The sequence below is a fragment of the Melanotaenia boesemani genome, chromosome 12 (assembly GCF_017639745.1).
Source record: "Melanotaenia boesemani isolate fMelBoe1 chromosome 12, fMelBoe1.pri, whole genome shotgun sequence".
Taxonomy (NCBI): Eukaryota; Metazoa; Chordata; class Actinopteri; order Atheriniformes; family Melanotaeniidae; genus Melanotaenia; species Melanotaenia boesemani.
In genome coordinates this window covers 34,675,671-34,694,364 of record NC_055693.1, presented here as the reverse complement: position 1 = coordinate 34,694,364, position 18,694 = coordinate 34,675,671, and the positions used below count along the sequence as shown (strand labels likewise).

Below are 18,694 nucleotides of genomic sequence, written 5' to 3'. Positions count from 1 at the left end.
GCGATTCTTGCCAGTCCACTCTACAACCCGTCCACCAGTGCTCTGTCCTCCTCAGATAACAGACTGAATTTTTAAAACAACAGATCTTTTAATAAACAGATCCAGCCAGGTCCAGGCCAAGTCCTCCATACTACCGTCAAAAGATGCATGTGAGGACTTTGAGAACCACTCAGAAGTAAAATCCAATCCAATCTGTTATCTCAACAGGATGTTTATTTGAAATAATCTGAAGCTTTGTTTTTACCTGAGGAAACACTGGAGAGTTTTGTCCTGGTTGATGCAAAGATGCTTGGTCGAGTTTTTTTCCCAACTAAACCAACAACCTGCCTTTTAGACCCAGTTCCCACATCACTTTTAAAAACATTTTATGGTTTCTTTGAGTGTGAACTTTTAAATATTGTTAGTTACTCTCTTCAGACGGGTGTCTTTCCAACTGCCTGTAAAACAGCGGTGACGAGGCTCCTTCTGAAGAAGCGTCATCTCGATCCCACTGTTTTTAATAACTACCGACCTGTATCCAACCTACCATTTTATGTAAAATAATAGAAAAAGTTGCTTTAACTCAGTTAAATGAGTTTTTAAATAAAAACAATATCTTGAAAAAATCTCAGTCTGGTTTTAGGACAAACCACAGTGCTGAGACGGCCCTTTGAAAGACCTCAGGTGTGACTGAAGCTTCAGTTCTGGTTCTACTGGATCTAAGCGCCGCCTTTCACCAGTAGATCACCAGATTTTATTAAATCTTTGTATGTTGTGAGAGTGCGTGTGTGAGATTGTGTGTAAAAAAGTGAGGTGTGTTTTAATTTCCTGTTATTTACTCTGGTGTGTGAAGGCTTTTAAAATTTGTTTTTAATATTAATAATTTATTTTTATTGTGTACAGCACTTTGTGTTGTTGTGCATGAAAAGCGCTCTATAAATAAAATGTGATTAGATTTCATTTCAACTTAAACCTCTGAAATCATCTTCAGGGTTTTTATCGTGTGAGATGTGGAGACATACACGCTCTCAGAAGTCAAATATGATCTGTTTACTGTGAAAAACACGAGTGCTTAATAAATTTACAACAACAAAACTTGCTTACTTATAAAAGTAATTTTAACATGTGGACTTATTAACAGGGCGTCAGTCTTTAACTTGCTGTCATGGAGAGGGAACGTCAGGAGTCCGTCAGAGTCATCTGCCACACGGAGATGGGACTGTGTTGGGCGTACGGCCGTCCTCCCAGCACCAGCAGCAGATCAGGGAGATGCTGGGTGATGTCCTCCTCTTCCTCCTCCTCCAGCAGCTCCTCCTCTGTGCAGCTCCACTGCTTCCTGAAAGCCCGGTTCTCAAAGGTCAAGCAGCTTCTGATCAGCTGGGGCTCGGTGCTGCTCTTCACCCCAAAAGAACGGCTTCCATTTTCAAAACACTTCCCAGGACTTAACGTCTCCAGTTCGATGGTGACCTCTGACCCCAGATAGGTGAGCGGTGCAGGGAAGCACCGGTTCTTAAAGGGCCTGAGTTTGGCCTCCAGCAGCTTGGGTTGGAGCGCAGAGCTGGGGGGGTGACTGCTGGTGCTGGACTGGTAACTGACACCCAACCCGGCGCAGCAGTGGTGGATCTTGTCTGGGGGATTGGAGTCCGACAGCGTGGCCATTTGGGCCCAGGTCTGCGTGGAGAAGCTGTACCTCCACAAGCAGCTGCTGAGAGAGTTCTGGCTTTCACCACCTCCGAAGAGAAGCATGCTTTCTTTGTAGGTCACAGCGGAGTGGCCCACCAGTCGGGGGGGTCCGGACCTGAAGGAAACAAGCACAGAAACATACGAAGGCTGTGGATCAGGAGCTAGCGTCCCCAACCAATCTCAGCTGCTGTAACTGCTGACCAGTATGACATCACTGATGGAGGAGCGAGGGAATCAGGGCTTCAGTGAAGGGTGGGTGTGTGATTCTGTCCGTCATGCCAAGAAATAATACCTTGTCAACCTACTTAAATAAGATGGAAATCCCCTAAAAAAAAAAGTCATACGTACCTTGTCATGGTCTCGGTTTAATTCTCCTACATTTTCATGTCTTAGGGCTTGCTGAGCGTAATTATTGTTTAAATGCTTGTGTAGTGTACCAGGCTGTCCATGACCTCAAGCATAAACTGTGCAGCCTCATTCCAGCCTTCCTGCCTACTTATACCACCAAGAATAAAAACCAAATTACTGGAAAAAAATTAAAGCTGAGTTTCCTGAATGTTATTTAAAAAACACAAAGGCTATAGTGTTTGGGCCAAATGGCTCCAGTGGCCCCTCCCCAGTTGATCTGGGCCCCTTGTCCAGCTTTTTAGAACCAACTGTCACTAATTTGGGTTTTAAATTAGACAGTGATTTTAAACTAGATCATCAGAGGATTTTTAACCTTAGTCAATTTGCTTAGGCAAAATAACTTAACTGCTCCAACCCTGAGACAGTAATTCATGCTTTCATCACCTCTTGGCTGAATTACTGCAACGCACTTCATCTTGGAGCCAGCCCGTCATCTCTATCGCGTCTGCAACTCGTCCAAAATGCTGCTGCTTGTCTTCTGATTGGTGCCCGTAAGAGAGACACATTAGCTTATTTTACCATCGCTTCAATGGCTGTCTGTACGTTCTGTTCATTTTAAGATTCTTTATTTAAATGGTCTGGCCCTGCTGTGCCTCCCTGAGCTGCTTTTCCCATACTTGCCAGTCCGGCACCTCAGATCAGCTGATCAGCTTCTTTTGGAGGTACCGAGGTCTCGGTGGAAGCTCAGAGGGTCAGAGCCTTTGTGGTCGCTGCTCCTAAGCTGTCGCTACAGGTTAGAGACGCCCCATCACGGCCCATCTTAAAAACTCACCTTAAGACCCATTTTAGTGATCTGGCCTTCGATCTAGCATGAGACTCTTGCTTTCTTAATTTTTTATTTTATTTTTTTTATTGTCTTACCTCTATCGTTTCTGTTTAATAAATTTTATTTTACTATTAAATTTTTTGCTTCTATGCTGTGTTCAGCACTTTGTTCAACTGATGTGTTAAAGTGGGCTAAAAATAAATAAAGTTGAGTCTTTATTCACCTCCTGCTGGGCGTTTCATTCTGCTCACTGTAGAGCTTCTGCTAATTTCTCTACTTCAAGCAAACCACCTACTCTGGATTAAAGCTGAATGCTCCCATCCTGCTGTTTAAAACCCTCTTAGAAACGGCAGTTTTTAAAGCTGTAAGGTTATTAAATGTTATAACACACTGCCTCAAAGATAAATTCTGAAGATATAGAGAGTGACGAGTTTATGTGGTGGAGACATGTTTCCGTGTCCAGCAGGCCCTTCCAGGCTATGGTATCAGGTCATTTAGTGGAATAGAAATGGATAATGTGCGAAGTCCTTGAATCCAGATTTACAGGAAAAGGCCTCATCAGGAAGAGGACAAATAAAGTTGTGTAGATAAACTACCTGAATCTGATGTCTATGGTGTGTTCACGGTGTGTGGAAACTTTCAGTTTTACAGAACGTTCAGCTTCACTTTCTTTAAATCTTTGAAGAATTAAATGTAAGTCTGTAAAAGCTTGATTACAGGAAAGAATAAAAAGGTAATTCGAGGTAAAAGTGGTCCTTCCTCCTCAGCAGGTGGAGGACTCGCTCTGTTGTCCATGAAATCAGGACCGTGGTCCGGAACTTGTGGAGTTGTTCTGGTCTGCTCTCACACTGACATGTTTAACACGATTAAAGTGTTTTTATGACTTTCAGTCTTCAGTAATTAACAGTGTAGAGTATAAAGGAGGCTGCAGGTCTGTTCACACATCTTCACTCTGACGACCCCTAAACAGCAAAATGAGGAGGGTCAGGTGGTCCACTCAACGACGAATCACTTCTAAGACAAGTGGAGTCAGACATCACCGCCATCTGGATGTTTCCATGGTTTCCTCTGCCAAACGCCAAAACTCACCACTTACTTGTTTTTAAGTTTAGTCCATGTGTGGTTGATGGAGCTCCACTTCCAGAAGTCTCTCTGCTCCTGCAAACCTTTCAAACCCCCGAAGATATACATGCAGCTCTGGTAGGCCACGGCTGAGTGGCTGTGCCGGGGCCCGGGGCCCAACGAGCCACTGAGAAGAGACCAAGCCTTCGTATCTGTAATCCAGAAACAAAGGAAGTGATGTTATCTGCCGCCTTCATAGGAGGAGAAAACTGGAATGTTCTCAGGTTTACATTCACAGGTTGGTTTCAAGCTGGAAGACAGATCAGGATAAAGACACCTCGGTGAATAAAGGCGTGGACTGATGTCCGCCATGTCCATCTGACATCCGTTTACATCCAAAAAAGCTGTGAGTTCAGGGTTTAAAGGGAAGTCATGTTCTGGATCTCTGACATTTAATGAAAGTAAATGGGAGGATTATAGTAATTATAGAATATTATAGTAGATTTTCTGGTGAGAAGTTTTGGAAATTATTATTTTTAATGCAAAACAAAATTAAACAAATTCTAAACTCACCAAAATTCAGACTCCAAAAGTCTTGCGAGGATCCTTTAATATCTACAATCCCGCCGTACATGAGCATGGCAGAGCCCACCACCACAGCACTGTGTCCTTTTCTGTTGGTTGGGTTCTGCACACAGACACAGGAGAACATGTAATACCACCATCTTCTCCACCCACTGCAGGGGGACAGGAAATAACCTGCCAGTGCAGGAAGATCATTACACCTGGAAAGATTTCCTGGAATAAAAACAAATATCTAGAATCTAGACGAGTAAAAAAATATATTAAAACAAGTAATGAAACACTCATTCCAGATTTACTATCAAGTAAAAATGTTTGTCAATGTTTCTTTCTCACTTTGGTGAAAAAACCTGAAAACAAGAGAAACTAAACAAGATGATTTTCTGGATAGAAGAACTGCTAACTGCTTACCAGGCAGTAGAACTGCCTGAAAGGACAAACAATTAATAGCAGTTATTTCATTCAGAGGAATCATTTCTCTCATTTTCAGATCTTTTCTCTCAATGTGAAAAGGAAACTGTAAGAAACATTGACAGGATGGTTTCTTTTTAATAGAGGACTTGGGATGAGTGTGTAGTGTCTGATTCATTTCATAATTAGAATTAATTAAAATGACATAGATTAGCTGTAAGCAGAGAAGTGAATGTTAGACTCCATGTAAGGACCGGCCGATAAGTTCCTAGAACTATCTAAGCATAGCATTATGTAAGACACAATGAGATTGTCGCCATATAAGTATCTATGTCTTAAAGGACTCCAGCACAGGACACGCATAAAATTTGAAGAAGCACACGAACATCATAGAGGGTAATGTGATTTGTTATTATATGTGGAGTCTCAGGAGAGCTGAGGATTGGTTCCAGATGTCCTTATGAATATTCTTTGTTTGAGAAACCATATATAAAGCACCTGACACGTATATTCAGTAGGTTTTCTATTTCGGCTGTAACAAAACCATCTTTTTTATTATACATCAAGCTGGCATCCAGAGCTCTTTTTGTCACATCACCTGCTTAAAGTAATTCACTACAAAACGGCAGCATGATCCCGAGAAGAAGACCGTCATACAATGAAGCCATCACATCGCAGAAACAACAGCACCAAGAACACCAAAAGAAGGAAACGGCACCGAGAAGAGGGAAAGCTGTCAACCACACAATGGCTTCACAAAACTACAGAATGCTGTCAAGAACAAATAAACAACTCGTGTTTCACCACTTTTTATTAATTCTAGAATATTCTTCTGTCAGGAAATCTTACCAAGTGTAATCCTCTTCTTGTTCTGGCAGATTATTTCACTGGATTATAGTCTGAATCTTCTCAAATTATGTGTTTTTCCAAATATATAGACAGATAACTTTTGCAATGGCCTCCCCTTCACTCTGTGGGTCAGATGAACCACCATCATGTTTCTGAACTGTGGAGGAAACTGGAGAATCTGGAGGGAACATCCACATGCAGGTGAAGAACATGAACACGGTGACTTCATCTGAGATGTCAACCAGGAATCTTCCTGCCTTGAGGAGACGAAGCTAACCAACCAATGTGCAGAAACAACCCTGGTTCCTTCAAACTGGGCTGACCTGTGGTATTTAGGACTTCTCTCAAGTCAATGGAGGACTCAGAAACCTCTACAAAGTCCATTTGGACATTAGCTTGTTTAAATGCAGAAGCAGGCAGTGATACGGTACATCTGGTCGGTGTGATCAGCACAAACAGCTGGTTGAAGAAGCAGGTAGTGAAATTTAGCTGAACTAACTAATGAGAAACAATTTTCTGATCATTTTCATGGGTTTTGATAGAGAAAGAGAAATGTTGGGTCTTTTTCTTCTTTCTTAAGTTCCAGACAGAAAACATCTCTTCATGTTAATAAAGCCACTCTCTCTGACTACATCAGACGCTGCAGCAGGGCCAGACCTGGAGGAAGAGCCCTGGTCTGCAGCCTCTGCATGAGGTTCCTCTGGTTCAGAACCAGTGAGCAAGAACTCTGGCTCTGGTGTAAAAACTGTGTAAGCGTGCGATAAAAAAAAAAAAAAATTAATTAATATGTGATAATGCGTGATAATAGCGCATTAACGTGCCCTGTCCTATTTACTGTTAACTTCCCTTAAGTAAATGTCAGATGTCCAAGGGTCAGTAAATGCAGCATGTAATGTGCTTCTATATGTTGTTCTAAATCATCTCTACCATGTTTTAGATCATAATGAAGAATTAATCTATCCTCATCTCACCAATTGTCTCCATGGTGATAATTTCTGTCCTAAGTAAGTAAGTAAGTAAGTAAATGTTTATTTATATAGCACCTTTCAAGATAAAATCACAAAGTGCTTAACAACAAGATAAAACACCAAATAACAATAATACAGAGATAATAAAAACAAATAAAACTAAGTAAAAGCAAGTTTAAAAAGATATGTTTTTAGCTGCTTTTTAAAAGAGGTCATGGAGTCCACAGATTTGAGGCCTAGAGGAAGGGAGGTCCAGAGGACAGGAGCCACTGCTGCAAAGGCTCTGTCACCCTTAGTTTTCAGCCGTGTTGGTTTAACAACCAGCAGATCCTGATGACTCGATCTCAGGGACCTGCTGAGCACGTAGAGCTTTAGGAGATCCCTGATGTATTCAGGTGCCTGGTCATGTAGGGCTTGATATGTAAACACCAGAATTTTAAAATGCACCCTGTAATAAATGGGCAGCCAGTGCAGCTGGATTAGTAGAGGAGTGACATGGGTGAATTTGGGGGATTTAGTTATCAGTCTTGCAGCAGCGTTCTGAACCAACTGGAGACGGTCAAGCGATTTTTTGTTTAAACACGTGAAGAGGGAATTACAGTAATCCAGTCTGGATGAGATGAAGGCATGTACGATCATCTCCATCTCAGATGAAGAAACAACTGGGCGCAGCTTAGCAATGTTTTTGAAGTGATAGAAACAAGTGCGAGCAAGTAATTTTACATGAGCATCTAAGGACATTGCAGGGTCAAGGGTCACCCCAAGGTTCCTGACCGAGGGCTTAATGCATGAGGCAAGTGGGCCGAGACTCTCAGCTATCTCAGGTAAAAATCTGTCAGGGGCACAAACAAGGACCTCGGTTTTTTCATCATTAAGTTGAAGAAAGTTGTCATTCATCCAGCTCCTGACAGCATCCAAACACCCAAGCAAGGTCTGAATCTTAAAAACATCCTGAGGTTTAAAAGAAATAAAAAGCTGAATATCATCAGCATAACAATGATAAGAAATATCTTTAAAAGAGCCAATAATGTGCTGCAGAGGCAGCAAATATAAAATAAACAATAAAGGACCCAAAACAGATTCCTGTGGAACACCAAAATCAAGAGCTGAAGACGAGGATTTAAACTTAGCAGCAGCCACGGAGACTAATCTCCCAGAGAGATAAGAGGAGAACCATTTAAAAGCAGATCCTGAAACCCCCACCCAGTGTTTCAGCCTGTCCAGCAGGATGCGATGATCTACAGTGTCAAAAGCTGAGGTCAGGTCCAGTAATAATAACACAGAGCAATGACGAGCATCGCTCTGCATCAGGATGTCATTGGTGACTCTGAGCAGGGCTGTTTCAGTGGAGTGAGCCCTGCGAAAGCCAGACTGAAAATGATCCAGGATATGGTGTGTTTCTAAAACAGCTGTAAGCTGCTTAGCAACAATTTTTTCTAAAATTTTAGAGATAAATGGCAAATGTGAAATAGGTCTATAGCTGCTAAAGAGGGAGGGATCGAGCTTGGTTTTTTTAAGAGTGGATGAATGACAGCATTCTTGAAATAGCAGGAACTTGACCAAGCAGCAGAGAGGAGTTAATTATTGTGAGGACACAGGGACCAATAGCCAGGAAGACATCTTTAAAAAGGGATGTAGGTAGAACATCAAGAGAGCAGGAAGATGCCTTCATTGAGCCAACTAATGTCACCAGCTCGGATAAAGAAACAGGTGAAAATTTATCTATAATCACAGGCCGAGATGGACTGGGAGCTGGCAGAAACACAGCTGACGGAGACAAAGAGCTTCTCACCGTTTTTACTTTATCAGAAAAAAAGGCTAGGAATTTTTCATAATCCTCATTAGAAGCAATAGGCACAGCAAGAGCAGTAGGAGTAATTAATTTAGTAATGGTGTTAAATAACACTTTAGGATTACCACGACTTTTTGTGATTAGATCTGAGAAGTAGGCAGCCCTTGCATCTTTAACAGCATCATTAAAGGAAGCCAGGAGATCCTTCAAGTAAAGCAGGTGGACATGCAAACCAGTTTTCTTCCACAACCGCTCAGCTCTTCTACAGCAGCGTTTAGACAGCGAGTGCTGTCGTTTAACCAAGGGGACAACTTAGCTACAGAAGCAAATCTGGTTTTAACAGGACACACTTTATCTAAAATGGAAAGACTATAATCATTAAAAAGATCAATGGAGAGATCAAGGTCGTCATCAGAGGATAAGACTAAATGAAAAGCATCAGAAAAAACACCAGCAGTAGAGGAGTCGATGATACGAGAGCTCACCTCTCTCCGAGCAGGAGAGATCGACACAGGAAAGGACAAGTTAAAAAATACAGAGGTGATCAGAAATAAAAATGTCCTCAGAAAAAAGACAATCAATATCCAACCCCAAAGTAAAAACAAGGTCTAATGTGTGGCCTTTGGCATGTGTGGGCACAGACACATGCTGGGTAAAATTAAAAGAATCCATGACACTGATGAAACCTCTGGCAAAGAGGTCAGAGTCATCATCAACATGTATGTTAAAATCACCAACTATAACCAGGCTGGACAGCTTCAAAGTGGAGGATAAAAAGTCACTAAATTCAACTTAAGACTGACTGTTTGGACCAGGTGGACGGTAGACAATAGTGCAGTAAAAGGGGGTTTTATCACCCACTTTAATCAGTTGCAGTTCAAACGAAGCAAAGTGTCCGACGTTCACGGATCGACATGCAAAACGGGTCCTAAAAACTGCAGCAACTCCGCCTCCACGGCCAGATGTCCGAGGCTGACCGATGAAGGAGTAACCAGCTGGGCAGAGTTCAATGAGAGATGAAAAGTCCGAGGAACGCTGCCAGGTTTCAGTCAGAAGCAGGAAATCAAGATTTTTAGAGAGAATTAAATCGTTCAACACAAACGTTTTATTTGATGCAGATCGGGCATTAAGGAGAGCCAAGTTCAGAGGGGCCTGTTTTTTTACAGAGACAGCCCAAGTCAAGGGCCGCAGGAACTGTGGATTAACTCCATGATTCTCTGGTAATCCGCTCACAACGGGAAAATGAGACCAAGCACACGAAGAGTTTGGATGAACACTCCGCAGATAGCAAGGCCTCAGAAGTCCAGGCCCTGCATGTCCAGGCAGGGACGCGGAGGAAAAACTCTCACCCATGGAAAACGACCGAGCACAGTTGACCATGAACGCTCGACGTCGCTTACCGGACACTCCACGCTTCCAGAGCAACCTGATCATCACCTGGACACCAGCTCCTTTTCCTCTCCTCCGCGGTCTGCGTGATCCCGAGACGCCAGATGAGAAACCAGCCTCCGGGAGTAGAGAATGGAGAACACCAGCGCACGGAGATGAGGTATCCTTTCCGATCATGAAAGATCCGATGGATAAAAGTGTCAGGCAGTCGTAAACTATAGCAGCAAAAACGTTAGTGGAACTAAACAAAAACAGCAGAGCAAGAAGCAGCAGTAACGCCGCTTTGCTAGACAGACAGCTGCCGGTAGCGGCAAAGCCAAACACAGGCGCCATCATACCGGAAGTCCACTCTTAGGATCCAAGAGGACAAAGATGTGACGACTGAAGTTAAACAGCCAACACTGATGAAGAAACTCTGATAAAACTGATGATCTGCATAAAAACAGCTTTTTCCTTTTATCATTGAAGTGTGAGTGTTTGTGCAGCAGTGATAAAAGTCCTACAGCAGCATCAGAGGGAGGAAGCAGCTGCTGCACAAACAGAGACCAGAGATCCACTAGAGCATGTTTGTGTAAAATACAGAAAAAGTAATAATAAATAAAATGAAATATAAATAAATAACTAAATAAAGTGAGGGTGTGGAACCGAATTAACATGACAAGTGTGGGCATTAAAACACCATCATCTACCATGGCAGCGCCGCCCATGTGTTGTTGGGTCAATTTTCTTTTTATTCTCATCAGCAGGCTCATCTTTTCCATCTCGCCTCTAGACGCCTCCATGTCCCGCTGTCATAACAAAGAAATGACGGTTGTATGGGGCTTGTCATGCTGTGCATGCTTTAATTGCATTAAAAATATTCAAATCAAATCAAACTTTATTTATAAAGCACCTTTCATGCCCCAGCCACCCCGATAAATGCAATCACCATGACAGCAGCCCCCAGATCGAGCAGGCAAAACCTCCCGGCGTGGAGGATCCCCACAAGGAAAACATTGGAGTTAAAATTAAAATTAAACAACCTTAAGAAACAATAAGAACAGCTAAGAATGAATAAATAAGTAAGTAAATAAATAAATAAATAAGTAGTACAGTTGAATAAAATGAAAATAAAATAACGTGAAATAAAATTATGTAAAATAAATTAAGATCAAATAAATTTCGTTAAAAGCTAAGCTAAAAAGGTAGGTCTTAAGCCTCTTTTTTAAAAACATCAACGTTCTCTGCAGCCTGAGGCCCTCCGGCAGACTGTTCCACAGACGAGGGACGTAACAATGGAAAGAGGCCTCGCCGTATGTCTTGGTCCTCACCCTTGGAACAACTAAAAGGCCAGTACCAGAGGACCTCAGGATCTGCGAGGGTTCATAATTTAAAAGAAGGTCTGGTGAATAAGAGGGCCCAAGACCATTAAGACATTTATATACTAAAAGAACCTTAAAGTCAACCCTGAAACGCATGGGGAGCCAATGCAGCGATTTTAAAACTGGTGTGATGTGTTCCCGCCCTCTGGTCAGAACACGTGCCGCTGAGTTCTGAAGTAGCTGTAGGTGTAAGATGGACTTTTTAGGAAGACCAGAGAGCAGGGCATTACAGTAATCTAATCTACTTGAAATAAAGGCATCAGCACCTCTGTGCTGGCAAGAGAAATGGGCGGACTCTGGCAATGTTTTTAAGATGATAAAATCCCGCTTTTGTTATATTTCTGATGTGTGGAGTAAAATCCAGCTCAGAGTCAAAAAGAACACCCAGATTTCTCACGCACTGAGAGGGATTAAAAGGATGTAGTTTTGATAAAATAATCTCTCTCTCTCTTGTCCTCAGGACCGATAATTAAAACTTCAGTTTTGTCCTGATTAAGCTGTAAGAAGTCCTCTGCCATCCATGACTTAATGTCTAAAATACCGTTTAAAAGGACGTTAACTGGCTCCAGGTCATCAGGAGACACGGCGATGTAAAGCTGTGTGTCATCAGCATAGCTGTGAAAATCAGTGCCGTGTCTCCTGATGACATCCCCAGGCAACATGTACAAATTAGAAAGTATTGGGCCTAAAATTGATCCTTGGGGAACCCCACACTTGACTTTATGGATTCCTGAGGAGCATGTATCCATACTTAAAAAGAATTAGCGATCTGTGAGATTGCAGTGAAACCATTTAATAACAGTACCTGAGAGGCCCACCAGACTTCTGAGTCTGTCTAGTAAAATCTGGTGATCAACTGTATCAAAGGCGCCACTAAGATCCAGTAGAACCAGGACAAAGTTTCTGTGAGTCTAAATTAAGTCTAAGGTCATTAGCAATTTTTAAAAGGGCCGTTAAAAGTAGTTTTAAGAATATTTGTGAAGCACAACCAACTTTATGAATGTAGTCAGAATGTGCAGGAGAAACATCCAATTCTTTCAAGTGAACTTGACATGGGCCTCTGGGGTGAAAAATGTTCATTATGTAGAAGCAAAGATTAAGCTTTCTGAGAAACAGAGAAAGTTGAACATATTAGGTGTGTCCAAGTTCAGGGTCTGCACACTTCAAAGTGCGGATTCGTCGGCCACGTACGTCATCACGGTGTGCGATGAACTGTCCCAATTCACAGAATTTGAAGGACCCTCCGAATCCACCCTTCAAATCCGCACTTCGTTTAGCCCCAAACGAAGGCTGCTGGTGATGCATCCTTCACAGCATCTTTTCTCCCAGAATTTATTGCACACAAAACGGTGGCGAATCACCAACCAAGCTCAGAAAAGTCGTATAAAGTTTAGATAAAGTTTTATTTTAAAAAAATATGCTTTTTTTAACTACACTTTAGTATAAACATTACAAAACCAACAACATTTAGCACATTTGTTAAATGGTGACATTGAAATTCGGTAATATTTTATATTCATGGACTTTTAAGGGGCTAATGAAGTGTGTATCAGGTGGAAAACAACAGAGCCTCAGACCGTGTTTGTTTTTTTGTTTTTTTTTTTTACTGTCGGTGTTACCGGTTGGTGTTCAGCGTCCACTGAAGTGTCCTACGAGTAAGTTTAGAGGTTTAAGTGATTCAACGTCCTGTGTTGTTGCTATGGGAAATTCTTGTTGGCTAGGTAGGCTGTCCCATTTCACGAATGTTAAGCAGACTTTGAAGTGTGTAGACTACGGAGGACACTCTGTAGCCTACGTAGTCTGCGCACTTCGAAGTGTGCAGACCCTGAATTGGGACACAGCTATCGTTCAAGGTTCAAGGAATCTTTATTATCCCGTGAGGGTAACTTGTTGTACAGGCAGCAGTAAAAACAATCAGTCACAAACACACAAATAAAAATAAATATTTAAAAGGACTGAGATAAAAATAATATTTTTTAAAAAAATAAAAAATTAGAGCTACTTGTTCAACAGGGCAATGGCTGCAGGGACAAAAGAGTATTTGTGCTTGTTGATCCTGCATTTTGGTGGGATGTACCTGCGCCCTGATGGAAGCAGCAAAAATTCACGAGCCAATAGGTGGCTTTGGTCTGCAAGGATTAAACGAGCCTTGTTTAACACTTTGGTTTGATGCAGGGCTGAAAGGTCATTCAGGGAGATCCCTGCAATTTTCCCACATAGTCTAACAATCCCCTGTAATCTGTTCTTGTTCTTGAGAGAAAGGGAGCCGTACCAACAGATGAAAGAGAAGATTAAAAGTGATTCAATAAAACAAGAATAAAACATTTGCATAAAAGTCCTGTCAACATTAAAACTACGAAGCTTCCGATAAAAATACATGCTCTGGTGAGCTTCCTGGTCCTGGTATAGTTTCCGTATAGCGGATTACACAACATGGAAATAAGCATGCATGTGGGAATCTTTGGTTATTTATAATGTCATCAATGATAATCCTGAGTTTTAACTTGTGAAAAACATCTATATTGTAAATGCATCAGTGTATTATTTTGAATGCCAACCTCTCTCTACAGCTGGGTGGAATAACCACTACTTGGCTTATGAGGTAGAAGTTCCCTGCCTTGCTCAAGGCAATATTTTTGTGCATACTGAAAATCACCACACTAATATGTAAATCTCAATAACGGCAAATCCAGTGAAGTAGGACCAAACATCATTCTTGTGGCTGTTTGGGCTGAAATGAATGTTTTTAAGCACTGGTACACCCTGTAATTGATGACAGTATTTATGAATGATGTGGTGCCGTCTGTTCAGAGAAGGAGATGTAATTCCAGCTTTTGTCTCTATTTCCAGATTACATGGACAATTTTATGGAAATAAGAAAAAATAAATAAATAAAACCACACTCGACTTAAGTAAGAATCACTGTGTGTGTGAGTTGGAAATGTTACTCTGCAGTTTTCAATAAAGCAAGTTCAAGTTAAGCCATTTTTTAAACAAGATGATTCGTCTTTTACAAATAACAGCAGCTTAAAAACCTTATGACACGTCAAAAAAAGCTTGTCTCATCTGAGAAATGACTCAAAACATGATGGTTTCAAGTCAATTTCACTCAAGATTTTCCAAACAAGATTCCAAACAAGTTCCTATAGCTCGCTGAAGTGTTACTCTTCAGGTGATTCTGTCTTCTGGTGTGATGAGATATTTGGACTAGAAATTAGACAAATACACTCGGCATGATTTTGACCTTTGGTTCATTAGTAATTCAAACAGAATCCCACCAGATCTTTTCTAAAATGTTAATGACGTTTGGCTGGTCGTTCATTTGACATGAAAGTTCCTGTAAAACAATAAATTCAGTTAAATGAATGTTTCTTCTGTCCCAAGTTGTCATGGGATTCCTCTGCTGCTTAACTTGGACTTCCCTTGTTCTGCTGGTGAAATGGAAAACTAATGTGTGTTTTTCTTTTCAAAAACCCTGTACATTTAACGGTGCATGGTAAAGTCTGATGACTACAGAGTGTTACTGTTGAAGTCTGATGATTAAAACCAGATTACAATGGTCTGTCACAGTTCTCTGGTTACCGCCTTATCGCTCCGATATGAAAAGCAGTCTGTACCTGAGGGGAGCTCGCCTTTCCTTGGAAACACACCCACTTCTGCTTTACTGAAACACACAACAAAAAGAAAACTAAATCCACCTTAAACATGAGATCGGAGATGACATATGAAGTAATCATTTTCTTTAGTCCACATACAAACAATTCAGAAGTAGACATATATGTTTGTGTTTTAGCTCTGAAAGGAAAGTTAGAAACATGACTGTTCTAGCTCGAGTGAAAGTGTAAAGAAAGAAGTGAAGCAAAACCAGGATTGGGTCCTAACACACAGGAGCCAATAAGCCCTGGGATCTTCGGATTAGGAAACTTCAACTGATCCTCCTCATATCGGTTTTACTTACAAGTTCTGACAATGTGTCATATGGACATCACAGCTGTTCAGTCCTTAGAAAGGCTTGTTCTGGGAATATGTCGGTGTAAGAGGTCTTTTAACAGCACAAAAAGGTTCATTTAGTCTTCTTTCTTAATATATTTAACGTTTCTTCTTTCAGACAAAGAATAAGGCAGAGGATGCTTGTTGTTTACCTCCACATGTTTGGACTGGCAACTGCAGTCTTGCTCAGAAGTGTCATCTGACAGCTGGCGCTGGTTGAGGGATGAGGGAGCTTTTATGCTCTCGCACACCTGGGACTCTTCCTCCAGACCATCGAGCAGTGGGGGTGGACACTCGATGGTCCCGCCTGGGAAAAACAGCTGATAAACGACACGTCACAGCTGTCAGATGACGCCTCTGACTGCCAGTCGAAACATGTCGAGGTAAACAACGAGCGTCTTTTGTCTGAAAGAAGAACTCTTTAATATAGTCCTGTAACAGCGGGGAACTGCTACGTGAATGACTTCACGTGTTGGCGGCTGAAATCAATATATAACAACATGTTCCATCTATTAAGCTCATTTGCTGACAATAAGTTGAGGTGTGTTCACAGAGATCCATGCAGCTCCAGAGCGAAACTCACCAACGTCAAATACCCAGAGGGCACATCTACATCTGGTGTACGGCGAATCCAACATCCCTCCAAACACATAGAGGAAGCCCTGAAAAGTCAAAGCATGTCTGAGCAGGGTGGACAGAAGAGGACTTTTGCATTTTTAAACAGAAACTTAAAGGTGCTGGCTGCAGAAAAATGTAATACACGCCACAAAATGGATCAGCTGATCCTGGTGAGCTGGTACCTCATGCGCCACCATTGAGTGTTCCTCCAGTTCCTCCGGTGCAGCTTCACCAGTGCAGCTCAACTCTGTCCATTCGTTGTGCACTGAAAGATTGAACACAGCCATTCAATTACATAAAGGACACGTAACATAAAGCTGTTAATATAACAGCTTACACCATGGTGTATGGATATTGTATTTATTAGGGGGGACTTGATTCAAAAAATTAATCTCATTACTTTTTAAATCAGGCTTTGGAATTAATTAATTTTTAATTAATTTTAATTAATTTGATTTGCATTTTTATTGCATTATAACATTTGCTCGAAAAAGCAACTTTTTTTTTATTTAAATGGATTTTAGTGGATGACTGAATCAATCAACAGACAGACATTAATAGTGTGAACTCAAGCTCTAGTAATGTCTTATAGAAAGCATTTGATTGCATTTTAATTCCAAACAGGAGAAAAAGAAATAGAAAATATCCCTGGCCAAAATGAACAGACCTCAAGTTAAAGTGTCATTTTAAGTCTTTTAACCAGCAGCCCCAGATGTTCTCTGATTAAAAGTCGACAACATGTTACAGAACTTTAACTTTCAAAATGTGTCCTCCACACTCTTTATTAATAAGCCTTAAAGGTCCCGTATTATGTAAAATTCACACTGTTTTCTGACAGTGTATGAGGTCCAAAAATGAGAAAATTCTGTCTCCTCTCTCACTTGTTTGCTCCACTTTTTAGTGAATGTGTGCTCAAACAGGTGAGTCTGAGACCTTTCCCTTTGTGACCTCACAAAGGGAAACAACCACTGCCCCCAGCAGTGGATGCTGTTATTGTCCCCCCCCCCCCCAGCTAGCTGAGTCTGCCCTCAAAAATGGTGGTCGTCAGTGAAAGCCAGATCCTCTTCCAGAGAGGGGCATGGACAGGCACCACTCGTAAACATCTAAAGGTTCGGACACAGGAATAGTCTGTTCTCCGTAGAGCTCATTAAGGCCACTTTTGGAACGGCTGAAATTAAGACCAAGGCTGAATTTGGGGTTATACACCTTGAAAACAATGTTGCTGGACCTCTGACACCCATATGAAGTTGTTGAAAATATGTATAAAATGGACCTTTAATATGTGATGGTAAGCCAGCAGCAGCTTCATTCTGGTCCTGGAGCAGAGGGGAACGTCTGCTGCTCTGACTGCAGCAGGAAGCTAATGGACGGGGGAGGGGCCTGTGGACAGGGGAGGACCTGGTGGAGGTGGGAGGGGAGGAAGCTGAGAAGAAGTAAACATGCTTTCACCTCAGTTTCCAAAAGTCTCCAATAACACCAGAAAAAGTGACTAGATTTCTTGCTAGTCGCTTCTTTGAACTACAGTCGCTAGATGGATCTGAAAACTCGCTAAATATAGCGCCAATGTAGCGAAATTAGCATCACTGATTTAGCCGAGCTCTGGCGTGTGCATCAGTTAATTCAAATCGTGCACTGACAAACATTCCACGTTTGGAATTCAAACAGCAATTAGGTGCGTACATTTTTTAATGCGTTAATTTGTTGTAATTAATAATTGTAATTACCGCGTTAAAGTCCCACCCCTAGTACATATATATGTAGCGCATTGTGCTTGCTTTAGGCACCCTACGTCCTGGGTGGATGTCTTGCCTTGGGCAATGGATCATTGTGTTAAATAATCATGATTTCATTACTGACCAAAAACATTCAGGATCAATCCCTGCATTACCTGACAAATTTCAGTATTATTCTGCACCAGGTGAGCCTGTTTGGACCTGGTAGTGATCACTCTGACCGATCAGGTGGGCAGTGCTGAACACAGGATTCAGATCTAATCACTGCCCACATTCAGAAGTTGTCTGTGGCACATTCCTGTAACACATTTGTTCTGGCTACATTACAGGATGAACTCCCCTGATTTTATTTTTACTGTGTAAAAGTCACACCTATGCCGTTCATAGAGAAATCTCCTGCTGGTCTCGTTTGTTTCTGACCATCAGCATCAGTGAGCGTAGAGCCACTCACCTTTTCCTGGGCCGGGCCCGGCCTCATATTTCTGCTTTCAGAACTGGTGTTTGAATGCAGCACAGCAGAACTGAACATGGCGTGTTGGAGTAAAGGGAAATGGGGTGCTAGAGGTGGCTGGCAGGTGTGAAGGTGTCCACCTGTGACCTGATCATGGACGATGCACTTCTGAACATCCTTTCTGCCTTTATTCCAGCAGCCGTCCTGCTGATTTTGTTTAAACTTGGACAAAATGATTAGTGTAGACTTACCTACGCTGTACTTCCAGAAGTCCCTCAGGCTGCTGGTTTCTCTGCCTCCCAGGATGTAGACAGATCCATTGTAGCTGCAGCAGGCGTGTTTGTAGCGGTCACATGGAGACTGGCTGCTCTGAGGGAGCTGCAGCCACAGACAGGGATTACTCTGACTCATTGCTGGAATCCATCAATCTCACTGGATCATCCTCTTAAAGAAGCCTTCAGACACACAGATAAATCTATTCAACTTTGATTTTAGCAGGTTTTACAAAAACCTTAAAGTGCTCTCTGCAGAAAAATGTAATAGACAACATGGTGCTGGGTGATATACTGAGATCTCTTCATTAGTGCTGGATCAGTGCAGATCTTAAAGCAGGTGTTTCTGTCCGTCTTACAGCTGGTTGATGCAACTATTT

General features: G+C 41.8%; 1 protein-coding gene across 2 annotated transcripts in view; it reads right to left on the bottom strand.

The window, feature by feature from the left end:
- Window positions 1-1,014: 1,014 nt before the first annotated feature.
- si:dkey-3d4.3 (leucine-zipper-like transcriptional regulator 1 homolog) overlaps window positions 1,015-18,694 on the bottom strand; it is a 30,292-nt gene continuing 12,612 nt past the window's right edge. For both annotated transcript variants that reach the window (XM_042000782.1, XM_042000783.1), the window contains exons 2-8: window positions 18,294-18,497; window positions 16,041-16,123; window positions 15,824-15,902; window positions 14,868-14,914; window positions 4,472-4,586; window positions 3,933-4,110; window positions 1,015-1,777 (exon numbers count right to left, since the gene is read on the bottom strand). In XM_042000782.1, the coding sequence (XP_041856716.1) occupies window positions 1,159-1,777; window positions 3,933-4,110; window positions 4,472-4,586; window positions 14,868-14,914; window positions 15,824-15,902; window positions 16,041-16,123; window positions 18,294-18,453 (1,281 nt within the window). In that variant the 5' untranslated portion in view covers window positions 18,454-18,497 and the 3' untranslated portion in view covers window positions 1,015-1,158. The remainder of the gene's footprint in view (window positions 1,778-3,932; window positions 4,111-4,471; window positions 4,587-14,867; window positions 14,915-15,823; window positions 15,903-16,040; window positions 16,124-18,293; window positions 18,498-18,694) is intronic.